The sequence below is a fragment of the Heptranchias perlo genome, chromosome 20 (genome assembly GCF_035084215.1).
Source record: "Heptranchias perlo isolate sHepPer1 chromosome 20, sHepPer1.hap1, whole genome shotgun sequence".
NCBI classification, from domain to species: Eukaryota; Metazoa; Chordata; class Chondrichthyes; order Hexanchiformes; family Hexanchidae; genus Heptranchias; species Heptranchias perlo.
The window spans coordinates 32,574,304-32,587,433 of NC_090344.1; the positions used below are offsets into that span (position 1 = coordinate 32,574,304).

Consider the following 13,130-nt stretch of genomic DNA (forward strand, 5'->3'; position numbering starts at 1 on the left):
CCCCCAGAGACACTCGATAACACCCTCCCCCCGAGACCCTCGGTAACACCCCCTCCCCAAGACCCTCGGTAACAGCCCCTCCCCAAGACCCTCGGTAACAGCCCCTCCCCGAGACCCTCGGTAACACCCCCTCCCCGAGACCCTCGGTAACACCCCCTCCCCGAGACCCTCGGTAACACCCCCTCCCCGAGACCCTCGGTAACACCCCCCACACCGAGACCCTCGATAACACCCCCCCCACCAGAGACCCTCGGTAACACCCCCCCCACCAGAGACCCTCGGTAACACCCCCCCCACCAGAGACCCTCGGGAACACCCCCCCACCGCCGAGACCCTTAGCAACACCCCCCCCACCCCCCCCCAGACCTTCCGTCACACCTCCCCAGTCAACCTCCAGGCATGATAGGAGATAACCCTCCCCCCACATCTTGACAGCCGGACCGTGGCAGATACATTAAACCCAGTGAGATTGAGCTGTTTATTAATCCCATGGAGCATTTATCCAGTTTCTGTCGAAAGCGAACACTTTTATTGATTGTCTCTGAATTTGATTCAGCGACGGGCGACAATCAGCAGAGCGGCGAGCCGTCCGATCCAGGTAACAGCATGAGCAGGCCCTTTAAACATCCCCATCGCAGGGCGGTTGCGAAGCAGCAGCGAGCTGGGTATCCGCGGCGATGGATTCGGCCCCTGGGTCGGAGATCCCAGAGAACGGGCAGCCTTGCCGAAGCCTGCAAGACGGCTCCCGTTCGCACCGGAGGAGTTCAGAGGTTGAACCGAGTGCGGCCGACTCCCCTCCTGGGAATCGGTCAGCTTGGCCGACAATAAAATGGCTTCCTTCTGGTTCAGGGGGAAGTGACGTTCTCCCATTCCCCCCCCAGTTCCCAGCTCCGACTGGAGCCTTGTCCCGTGGATCGTCTGTCTGCTTCGCCGCGTTCCCCTCGGTCTCGTTTCAGTCAGCTGAGAAAAAAAAAGAGGCCGTTTATTTTCTTGACCGTACCGCCAAGGTTCTCCTTTGCCCCACGTCTTCCCGGGATTTATAATCCCCTCGCCGTTACACCGCAGGATTATTTCCCTGTCCCGTTAGGCCCTCAGCGCTCCCCGACGTTCTGGCCCATCTGCATCAGTGGGAAACAGGGTGCTCCCCTCACGAGGCCTTCGGCTGTAGGCCGAAGCCTGCGGCCTGCTCTTCTCCGGGGAGGCTGGATGGACACTGAGCCACGAGAAGAGAAAGGGATGTTGGGGGCCTAGAGAGGATCACTGATGGGGCCCCGCTGGCCTTTCCTCAGCCCTGACCTTTGTTACATTCTCACGAACGTGTGGTCACTCACCCCAAGGGCGTTTCGCTCCCCGTAACCAGCCAGATTGATGGGTATATGTAAATGTGGGCATAACAGATCCCAAAGCACTATTGGATGGCGAGCAGGGGAGTTCTCCGCGGCATGCCTCCCAATGTTTATCCCTCAACCAACATCACTAAAAAAACAGATGAGCTGGTCACTTATCACATCGCTGCTTGTGGGATCTTGCAGTGCGCAAAATTGGCTGCCGTGTTTCCCGACATTACAACAGTGGCTACACTACAAAAGTGCTTCATTGGCTGTAAAGCGCTTTGGGACATCCTGAGGACGTGAAAGATGACGGATAAATGGAAGATCTTTCTTTCCATCTTCGACAGCAAATCTCTGGAATCCTCGTCACTAAGGCAGCAACGGCAATCAGACAGCCTCATTGCTGGCTACAAGGGATGGGAGATACCTCATGGGGTAGGGATGTCCCCATTGTTTGGGCAGCGAGGGTGGGGTGTTCCCTCATCATGTAGCAGGGTGGACCTTCGCTGTTAGATAGCAGATTCCCCTCTCTCCCCAACGTAGGACAATAATGAGAGGCCGAGATAGAGTAGACAGGAAGTATCTGTTTCCCCTAGCAGGGAGTTCAAGAACTAGAGGACATAGATTTAAGCTGATTGACAGAAGGATTAGAGGGGACACGAGGAAAAACTTTTTTGCCCAGAGGGCGGTGGGTGTATGGAATTCGCTGCCCGAATTGGTGGTAGAGGCAGGGACCCTCAACTCTTTAAAAAGTACCTGGACCTGCACCTAAAGTGCTGTAAGCTGCAGGGCTACGGATTAGGTGCTGGAAGGTGGGATTGGAATGGCCACCTGTGAGGGAGGCTGAATCATTCATTCAGCCTCCCTCACAGAAAAACCACCAGAATCCTTCCCTAAAGCTATTCTTTGACGTTGTGGCAGCGAACAGGCTCCAGGGTGGGAGCTTCGGTTTTGACATCCCCCATTGATCATTTGCTATCTGAAGGTCTGTGTCTGGTTTTGGATTTTACCTGTGGTTCTGCTGAATAGTGCCTTTCAACTTGGCCACAAAACTCCCTCCTCTCCCCTGCTTCACCTTCAGACGGTTAACGAGGCTCTTCACTCTATCCCATTGAGGTCGATTGTCCTGAAACAATTACATTGACATTATGAGAAGCAATTGACTTCAATACAACTCAACTCAGGCCAATACAACTCAATGCAACACCAAAACAATCAAACTCGACACAACTCAACTCAATCAAACTCGACACAACTCAACTCACTCAAACTCGACACAACTCAACTCAATCAAACTCGACACAACTCAACTCACTCAAACTCGACACAACTCAACTCAATCAAACTCGACACAACTCAACTCAATCAAACTCTACACAACTCAACTCAATCAAACTCGACACAACTCAACTCAATCAAACTCGACACAACTCAACTCACTCAAACTCGACACAACTCAACTCAATCAAACTCGACACAACTCAACTCACTCAAACTCGACACAACTCAACTCAATCAAACTCCGCACAACTCAACTCAATCAAACTCTGCACAACTCAACTCAATCAAACTCTGCACAACTCAACTCAATCAAACTCGACACAACTCAACTCAATCAAACTCGACACAACTCAACTCAATCAAACTCGATACAACTCAATTCAATCAAACTCTGCACAACTCAACTCAATCAAACTCTACACAACTCAACTCAATCAAACTCCACACAACTCAACTCACTCAAACTCTACACAACTCAACTCAACTCACTCAAACTCTACACAACTCAACTCAATCAAACTCTACACAACTCAACTCACTCAAACTCTACACAACTCAACTCAACTCACTCAAACTCAACACAACTCAACTCAATCAAACTCGACACAACTCAACTCATCACAACTCAAATCAAATGCAACTCAATCAAATTCAACTCAACTCAGACAAATACAACTCAGTAGTAGCAGGACATTTGGAGACTCATAATACAATCAAGGAGAGTCATTGTGGTTTTATGAAGGGGAAATCATGTCTGACAAATTTATTAGAGTTCTTTGAGGAAGTAACGGGCAGGGTGGATAAAGGGGAACCAATGGATGCAGTATATTTCGATTTCCAAAAGGCATTCGACAAGGTGCCACATAAAAGATTACTGCACAAGATAAGAGCTCATGGTGTTGGGGGTAATATACTGGCATGGATAGAGGATTGGCTAACTAACAGAAAACAAAGAGTCGGGATAAAAGGGTCATTTTCAAAATAGCAATCTGTAACTAGTGGGGTGCCACAGGGATCAGTGCTGGGGCCTCAACTATTTACAATATATATCAATGACTTGGATGAAGGAACAGAGTGTCTTGTGGCCAAATTTGCTGATGATACAAAGATAGGTGGAAAAGCAAGTTACGATGAGGACACAAAGTGTCTGCAAAGGGATATTGACAGGTTAAACGAATGGGCAAGAATTTGGCAGATGGAATATAATGTGGGAAAATGTGAAGTCATCCACTTTGGGAGGAAAAATAAAAGAGCAAAATATTATTTGAATGGAGAAATACTACAAAATGCTGCGGTACAGAGGGATCTGGGTGTCCTCGTACATGAAACACAAAAAGTCAACATACAGGTGCAGCAGGTAATCCGGAAGGCAAACGGAATATTGTCCTTTATTTCGAGGGGGATGGAGTATAAAAGCAGGGAAGTCATGCTACAACTGTACAGGGTGCTGGTGAGACCACACCTGGAGTACTGCGTACAGTTCTGGTGCCCATATTTAAGGAAGGACACACTTGCATTGGAGGCAGTTCAGAGAAGGTTCACTAGGTTGATTCCGGGTTTGGAAGGGTTGTCTTATGAGGAAAGATTGAACAGGTTGGGTCTATACTCATTGGAGTTTAGAAGAATGAGAGGAGATCTTATTGAAACAAACAAGATTCTGAGGGGACTCGATAGGGTCGATGCTGAGAGGATGTTACCCCTCATGGGGGAATCTGAAACTAGGGGGCCTAGTCTCAGAATAAGGGATCGCCCGTTTAAGACGGAAATGAGGAGGAATTTCTTCTCCCAGAGGGTCGTGAATCTTTGGAATTCTTTACCCCAAAAAGCTGTGGAGGCTGAGTCATTGAACATATTCAAGGCTGAGTTAGACAAATTTTTGATCAGCAAGGGAGTGAAAGGATATGGGGAAAGGGCAGGAAAGTGGAGTGGAGGTAAAAATCAGATCAGCCATGATCTTATTAAATGGCAGAGCAGGCTCGAGGGGCCGAATGGCCTACTCCTGCTCCTATCTTATGGTCTAACACAATCAAACTGAACACAACGCAACTCAATCAAACGCAACTCAACTCAACTCAATCAAACTCAACACAATTAAAATCAACCCCTAACCAACTCAAACCATTCAAACCCAACCCAACCCAACTCAAACCATTCAAACCCAACTTAACTCAATCTAACCCAACTCAAACCATTCAAACCCAACTTAACTCAATCTAACCCAACCCAAACCATTCAAACCCAACCCAACCCAACCCAAACCATTCAAACCCAACCCAAACCATTCAAACCCAACCCAACCCAAACCATTCAAACCCAACCCAACTCAAACCATTCAAACCCAACCCAACTCAAACCATTCAAACCCAACCCAACTCAAACCATTCAAACCCAACCCAACTCAAACCATTCAAACCCAACCCAACTCAAACCATTCAAACCCAACCCAACCCAACTCAAACCATTCAAACCCAACCCAACTCAAACCATTCAAACCCAACCCAACTCAAACCATTCAAACCCAACCCAACTCAAACCATTCAAACCCAACCCAACCCAAACCATTCAAACCCAACCCAACCCAAACCATTCAAACCCAACCCAACTCAAACCATTCAAACCCAACTCAAACCCAAACCATTCAAACCCAACCCAACCCAAACCATTCAAACCCAACCCAACCCAAACCATTCAAACCCAACTCAAACCCAAACCATTCAAACCCAACTCAAACCCAAACCATTCAAACCCAACCCAACCCAAACCATTCAAACCCAACCCAACTCAAACCATTCAAACCCAACCGAACTCAAACCATTCAAACCCAACTCAAACCCAAACCATTCAAACCCAACCCAACCCAAACCATTCAAACCCAACCCAACCCAAACCATTCAAACCCAACCCAACTCAAACCATTCAAACCCAACCCAACCCAAACCATTCAAACCCAACCCAACTCAAACCATTCAAACCCAACCCAACCCAAACCATTCAAACCCAACCCAACCCAAACCATTCAAACCCAACCCAACTCAAACCATTCAAACCCAACCCAACCCAAACCATTCAAACCCAACTCAAACCCAAACCATTCAAACCCAACCCAACCCAACTCAAACCATTCAAACCCAACCCAACCCAAACCATTCAAACCCAACCCAACCCAACCCAACTCAAACCATTCAAACCCAACTCAAACCCAAACCATTCAAACCCAACCCAACTCAAACCATTCAAACCCAACTCAAACCCAAACCATTCAAACCCAACCCAACCCAAACCATTCAAACCCAACTCAAACCCAAACCATTCAAACCCAACTCAAACCCAAACCATTCAAACCCAACCCAACCCAAACCATTCAAACCCAACCCAACCCAAACCATTCAAACCCAACCCAACCCAAACCATTCAAACCCAACTCAAACCCAAACCATTCAAACCCAACCCAACCCAAACCATTCAAACCCAACCCAACTCAAACCATTCAAACCCAACCCAACCCAAACCATTCAAACCCAACCCAACCCAAACCATTCAAACCCAACCCAACCCAAACCATTCAAACCCAACCCAACTCAAACCATTCAAACCCAACCCAACCCAAACCATTCAAACCCAACCCAACTCAAACCATTCAAACCCAACCCAACCCAAACCATTCAAACCCAACCCAACCCAACCCAACCCAAACCATTCAAACCCAACTCAAACCCAAACCATTCAAACCCAACCCAACTCAAACCATTCAAACCCAACCCAACTCAAACCATTCAAACCCAACCCAACTCAAACCATTCAAACCCAACCCAACTCAAACCATTCAAACCCAACCCAACCCAACCCAACCCAAACCATTCAAACCCAACTCAAACCCAAACCATTCAAACCCAACCCAACTCATGACAGAAGGGGGAAGATACTACCTTGGTCATTCTTGACGAATCGGGCTGACAAGTTTCTCCACCAGACCTGTCGGACAGATCATCCTTATTCCCAAGAAGGAAGGAGTCCCTTTTGCAATGATGTAACCCCATGTCTCCTGTGAAAGGAAGAGCAATGACGAAAGCTTCTTTACATAGAATTTACAGCACAGAAACAGGCCATTCGGCCCAACTGGTCTACGCTGGTGTTTATGCTCCTCCCTTCTTCATCTAACCCATCAGCATATCCTTCTATTCCTTTCTCCCTCATGTGTTTATCTAGCTTCCCCTTAAATGTATCTACTGAGCTCAACTACACCTTGTGGTAGAGAGTTCCACATTCTCACCACTCTCTGGGTGAAGAAGTTTCTCCTGAATTCCCGATTGGATTTATTAGTGACTATCTTATATTTGTGGGCCCTGGTTTTGGACTCCCCCACAAGTGGAAACATTTTCTCTACGTCTGCCCAATCAAACCCCTTCATTATTTTAAAGACCTCAATCAGGTCACCCCTCATCTATTTTTTTTTAAAGAGAAAAGAGCCCCAGCCTGTTCAGTCTTTCCTGATAATTATAACCTCTCAGTTCTGGTATCCTTGTAAATCTTTTTTGCACCTTCTCCAGTGTCTCCATATCCTTTTCGTAACATGGAGACCAGAACTGTGCACAGCGCTCCAAGTGTGGTCTAACCAAGGTATATGGAGACCAGAACTGTGCACAGTACTCCAAGTGTGGTCTAACCAAGGGATATGGAGACCAGAACTGTGCACAGTACTCCAAGTGTGGTCTAACCAAGGGATATGGAGACCAGAACTGTTCACAGTACTCCAAGCGTGGTCTAACCAAGGTATATGGAGACCAGAGCTGTGCATCGTACTCCAAATGTGGTCTAAACAAGGTATATGGAGACCAGAACTGTTCACAGTGCTCCAAGTGTGGTCTAACCAAGGTATATGGAGACTAGAACTGTTCACAGTGCTCCAAGTGTGGTCTAACCAAGATATATGGAGACCAGAACTGTGCACAGTGCTCCAAGTGTGGTCTAACCAAGGTATATGGAGACTAGAACTGTTCACAGTGCTCCAAGTGTGGTCTAACCAAGATATATGGAGACCAGAACTGTGCACAGTGCTCCAAGTGTGGTCTAACCAAGGTATATGGAGACTAGAACTGTTCACAGTGCTCCAAGTGTGGTCTAACCAAGATATATGGAGACCAGAACTGTGCACAGTGCTCCAAGTGTGGTCTAACTGAGGTTCGATACAAGTTTAACATAATATCTCTGCTTTTGAATTCTTTTAAAAGATCACCGAGAGACACTGAGATAAATACACCAGCTCTACTCAAGGTGTCTCTGAGCATCATTTCTGTGGAGACACCACTTCTCACACTGTCCTGGAGAAGATGCAGGGCAATCGTTGCTCACATCTAACCTCCAAGCTCTCTCTATTTTATCAACACCACTTTGCCCACTGCTCCTCAGTGACCATGAAGCTGTCAGATTGTCGTAAAAACCCCACTGGTTCACCAATGTGCTTTCGGGAAGGAAACCTGCCGTTCTATCCCGGTCTGGGCCCGAATGTGACGTCAGCTTCTGAAGTTGATAGCCGTGGCTCAGTGGGTAGCACCCTCGCCTCTGAGTCTAGAAGGTCATGGGTTCGAGTCCCACTCCAGAGACTCGAGCACAAAATCTAGACTGATACCACCAGTTCCAGGGAGGGAGTGCTGCACTGTCGGAGGTGCCGTCCTTTGGATGAGACTTTAAACCGAGGCCCCGTCTGCCCTCCCGGGTGGGAGTAAAAGATCCCACGGCCACTATTGGAAGAAGAGCAGGGGGTCCTGGGCCAATATTTATCCCTCAACCAAATTAGACCAGACTATCTGGTCACAGATCCCTGAAGGCGGCGGAACAGGTAGATAAGGTGGTAAAGAAGGCATATGGGATACTTGCCTTTATTAGCCGAGGCATAGAATATAAGAGCAAGGAGGTTATGATGGAGCTGTATAAAACACTGGTTAGGCCACAGCTGGAGTACTGTGTGCAGTTCTGGTCGCCACACTACAGGAAGGATGTGATCGCTTTGGAGAGGGTGCAGAGGAGATTCACCAGGATGTTACCAGGGCTGGAGCGCTTCAGCTATGAAGAGAGACTGGGAAGATTGGGTTTGTTTTCCTTGGAGCAGAGGAGGCTGAGGGGGGACATGATTGAGGTGTACAAAATTATGAGGGGCACAGATAGGATGGATACTAAGGAGCTTTTTCCCTTCGTTGAGGGTTCTATAACAAGGGGACATAGATTCAAGGTAAAAGGCGGGAGGTTGAGAGGGGATTTGAGAAAGAACTTTTTCACCCAGAGGGTGGTTAGAGTCTGGAACTCACTGCCTGAAAGGGTTGTGGAGGCAGGAACCCTCACAACATTCAAGAAGCATTTGGATGAGCACTTGAAATGCCATAGCATACAAGGCTACGGACCAAATGCTGGAATATGGGATTAGAGTAGACAGGGCTGATGGCCGGCGCGGACACGATGGGCCGAAGGGCCTCTATCCGTGCTGTATAACTCTATTATCTCATTGCCGTTTTGTGGGATCTTGCTGCGTTTCCTACGTTACAACAGTACCCTTCGAAAGTACTTCATTGGCTTTAAAGCGCTTTGAGACATCCTGAGGTGGTGAAAAGCACGCTAGAAATACATGTTCTCTCTTTCTTTAAATCTTCGAGCCACGGTAGTCTCCTGCCTCACTATTGAGGACCTCAGGAGAACTTGTGAAACGGGAGTGCGTTCCCTGAGCTTCCCTTCGATGGTTGACCAGGAATAAAGGAAACCCCCCCAAAAAAATCCACGTCCACATATCAAATAAAGCTGCCGCTCAACCACGTGATGGAAGACACAGCGCCAAAGGAAGAAAGAACTTGCATTTATATAGCACCTTTCACAGGATATCCCAAAGCACTTTACAGTCAATTAAGTACTTTTGAAGTCACTGTTGTAATGTAATGCCCTTTTAGGCCCAAATCTGTCGGGAGGGCGATCGTGGGCCAGACAAGGCCCAGGCGGGTAAGTCTTTTCATTCGTAGGTCCTTGTGGACCAGGAGGGGCTGGAGTTCTTTCTCCCCCGGGCCTCACGAGGAAGCCCCAGGCCTCCCCCCTTCTCCGATGACACCCCCTCCCTCCGACGACACCCCACCTCTTACCTGAACGCCCCATCCCTGACTGCGGTAAGAAAGGCAACTAATGGATCATTCGCAGGACACTGTGGCCCGTATTTTAAAGGGGGCGGGGGTGTGGGGAGGGGGGATAGATCGAACGAGCCCCAAAGCAGGCGCTGAGGCCGTGGGTGTCCTGGGACACGCAGGTCCGGTCGATCTCAAAGATCTCCGACTTTCCGTCCAAACCTAACCGGATCTACGACCTGGCCAGCGGGCGGGAATGGAAGATCGCAGGCCGGAGGCCGCAGTCAGGGACTCGTGGGATGGGGCATTCAGGTAAGAGGTGGCGGGGGGAGGGGGGGTGTCATCGGAGAAGGAGGGAGAGGCCTGGGGCTTCCTCACGAGGCCTGGAGGAGGAAGCACTCCAGCCCCTCTTGGTCCACAGGGACGTAGGAGTGAAAAGGCTGCCTGGGCCTCGTCCGGCCCACGACCGCCCTCCCGACAGGTTTGGGCCCAACAGGGGAGCAGTCACTGATCCCCTCCCCCGACCCACCGCTCAGGCCTCAGACCAAAGTCGTAGATCGGGGCCCCGGGAGACGTCTGCCCGTTCAAAGGCGGCCCTGCCAGTTTGGGACTGATGTCCCACTCGCGTGTGAACACCGGGGAGATGGTGGGTCGACAGCAGGATCGGAGGTGGGGGGGGGGGGGGGGGGGTGGGGGAAGTCATTTTAACTCATTTTAACTGCCCCCCCCGCCCCCGCCCCACCATCTCCGGCCCGGTTTCCGCCAGGAAGGGAGCAGGGTGAACGGGGGAGGGGGGGCGCAGTCAAAATTAGGGCCTACGAAACAACCCAAAGGACGGATTCATTAATAGGCGCAATGCTGACACATCTTACCTTTCGCCTCACGCGAGACACTGGTGTCGGACGCCCATCGCTTCCGCAAACGGATCGAGGCGGGTTCCGCTGGGCCGCTGGGCTGTCGTTGGCAAGGGGCTGCAGGATTGTGGGGTTGGCACGGGGACCCCCTCCGGCCTCGCGGACGGGTGGGTCCGGCTTCGAGGACGAAGGCCGCAGATCCGCAGGAGCAGCAAAGCCGGACGAGCTCCTGCAGCACAGATAAGAGAGTCCAGGCCCTCGACGAGATTCGACAAGACAACGGGGCTGAGTTCCCTCCGTTTAACGGCCCGGCACCCACCTGGGGAGAATGTGGAACCCGCTGCCCCAAGGGGTGGTTGAGGCCAATAGAATAGATACATGCTGAGATCCCACGGAGGGCGCAGAGATCCCGTGGACGGCGCCCAGACCCCCCCCGGACGGCGCCCAGACCCCCAGACGGCGCCCAGACCCCCGCGGATGGCGCCCAGACCCCCCCGGACGGCGCCCAGACCCCCGCGGACGGTTCTGAGACCCTACGGACGGCGCCCAGACCCCATGGACGGTGCTCAGACCCCCGGGGACGGCGCCCAGACCCCCGCGGACGGTTCTGAGACCCTACGGACGGCGCCCAGACCCCCGCGGACGGCGCCCAGACCCCCGCGGACGGCGCCCAGACCCCCGCGGACGGCGCCCAGATCCCCGCGGATGGTTCTGAGACCCTACGGACGGCGCCCAGACCCCATGGATGGTGCTCAGACCCCGCCGACGGTGCCGAGACGCCGCGGTGGGGGCCGAGACCCTGCCGGACGGTGCTGAGACCCCGCGGACGGTGCCGAGACCCTGCCGGACGTGCCGAGACCCCGCGGACGGTGCCGAGACCCCGTGGTGGGGGCCGAGACCCTGCCGGACGGTGCCGAGACACCGCGGTGGGGGCCGAGACCCTGCCGGACGGTGCTGAGACCCCGCGGACGGTGCCGAGACCCCGCGGTGGGGGCCGAGACCCTGCCGGACGGTGCTGAGACCCCGCGGACGGTGCCGAGACCCCGCGGTGGGGGCCGAGACCCTGCCGGACGGTGCTGAGACCCCGCGGACGGTGCCGAGACCCCGCGGTGGGGGCCGAGACCCTGCCGGACGGTGCCGACATCCCATGGACACTCCCAGACCCCCGGACGGCGCCCAGACCCCCGCGGACGGCGTCCAGACCCCACGGACAGTTCTGAGACCCTATGGACGGCGCCCAGACCCCTGCGGACGGCGCCGAGACCCCCGCGGACGGCGCCGAGACCCCCGCGGACGGCGCCGAGACCCCCACGGACGGCGCCGAGACCCCACAGATGCCCTTGTCGCTGATCACCTCAGGAGGACCAATCGGAAACATTTGCACAGAGGTCTTTCCCCTCTCTTCCTACCTGTTGCCTTTCATGTCGCCTCAGCTGCTCTTCCAGATCCTTTCTGTCTTGTTTCAGCACCGCGTTGCACTCCTGAAGGTTCGCTATCCTGTCGAACAGCCAGCACACCTGCTGAAGGTACCTCAGGCCCTGGACACTCGACCTGGGGCCGCCCCATCGCTCCTGAGACAAACAACACCAACAAAGGACGTCACCGGGTGTCGACCAAATGCTTAAAGTAGCTGGAGACAGTTCCAGTTGTGAGGCAAGGAGGCCGTGGAGAATTGCTGGCGTATCACCGCACTGAGGTCAGAGGCGAGCTGGCCCAGGGAGAGGCAGGAAATGACTCAACTCCTCCCAGAAAAACCTGTCGCTTCAGACCGGCAGATAGAGACACCTCCACAAGAACGACGCACTGCTTCAGAGACAAACATCTGGGAGCATTCCACGAGGGAGGCACCGGCGACAGCGAGCTGCAGAGGAATTTGGGGAGGAGTTGGGGGTTGGCAGAGGACCGAGGGCGAAGAGGATCTGTGCACCAACATTCACACACACACAGTGATATACACACAGTGATATACACACATCTGTACACACTGATATACACACAGTGATATACACACATCTGTACACACTGATATACACACAGTGATATACACACATCTGTACACACTGATATACACAGTGATAAACGCACATCTGTACACACTGATATACACAGTGATATACGCACATCTGTACACACTGATATACACAGTGATATACGCACATCTGTACACACTGATATACACAGTGATAAACGCACATCTGTACACACTGATATACACACAGTGATAAACGCACATCTGTACACACTGATATACACACAGTGATAAACGCACATCTGTACACACTGATATACACAGTGATATACGCACATCTGTACACACTGATATACACAGTGATAAACGCACATCTGTACACACTGATATACACACAGTGATAAACGCACATCTGTACACACTGATATACACACAGTGATAAACGCACATCTGTACACACTGATATACACACAGTGATATACACACATCTGTACACACTGATATACACAGTGATAAACGCACATCTGTACACACTGATATACACACACAGTGATAAACGCACATCTGTACACACTGATATACACAGTGATAAACGCAC

General features: G+C 51.4%; 1 protein-coding gene across 1 annotated transcript in view; it reads right to left on the reverse strand.

Annotated features, from left to right (window-relative positions):
- Positions 1–464: 464 nt before the first annotated feature.
- Positions 465–13,130, reverse strand: part of LOC137335685 (uncharacterized) — a 33,753-nt gene continuing 21,087 nt past the window's right edge. The window contains exons 3-7 of the mRNA XM_068000977.1: positions 11,973–12,134; positions 10,582–10,792; positions 6,539–6,654; positions 2,342–2,457; positions 465–960 (exon numbers count right to left, since the gene is read on the reverse strand). Of these exons, the coding sequence (XP_067857078.1) occupies positions 957–960; positions 2,342–2,457; positions 6,539–6,654; positions 10,582–10,792; positions 11,973–12,134 (609 nt within the window). The 3' untranslated portion in view covers positions 465–956. The remainder of the gene's footprint in view (positions 961–2,341; positions 2,458–6,538; positions 6,655–10,581; positions 10,793–11,972; positions 12,135–13,130) is intronic.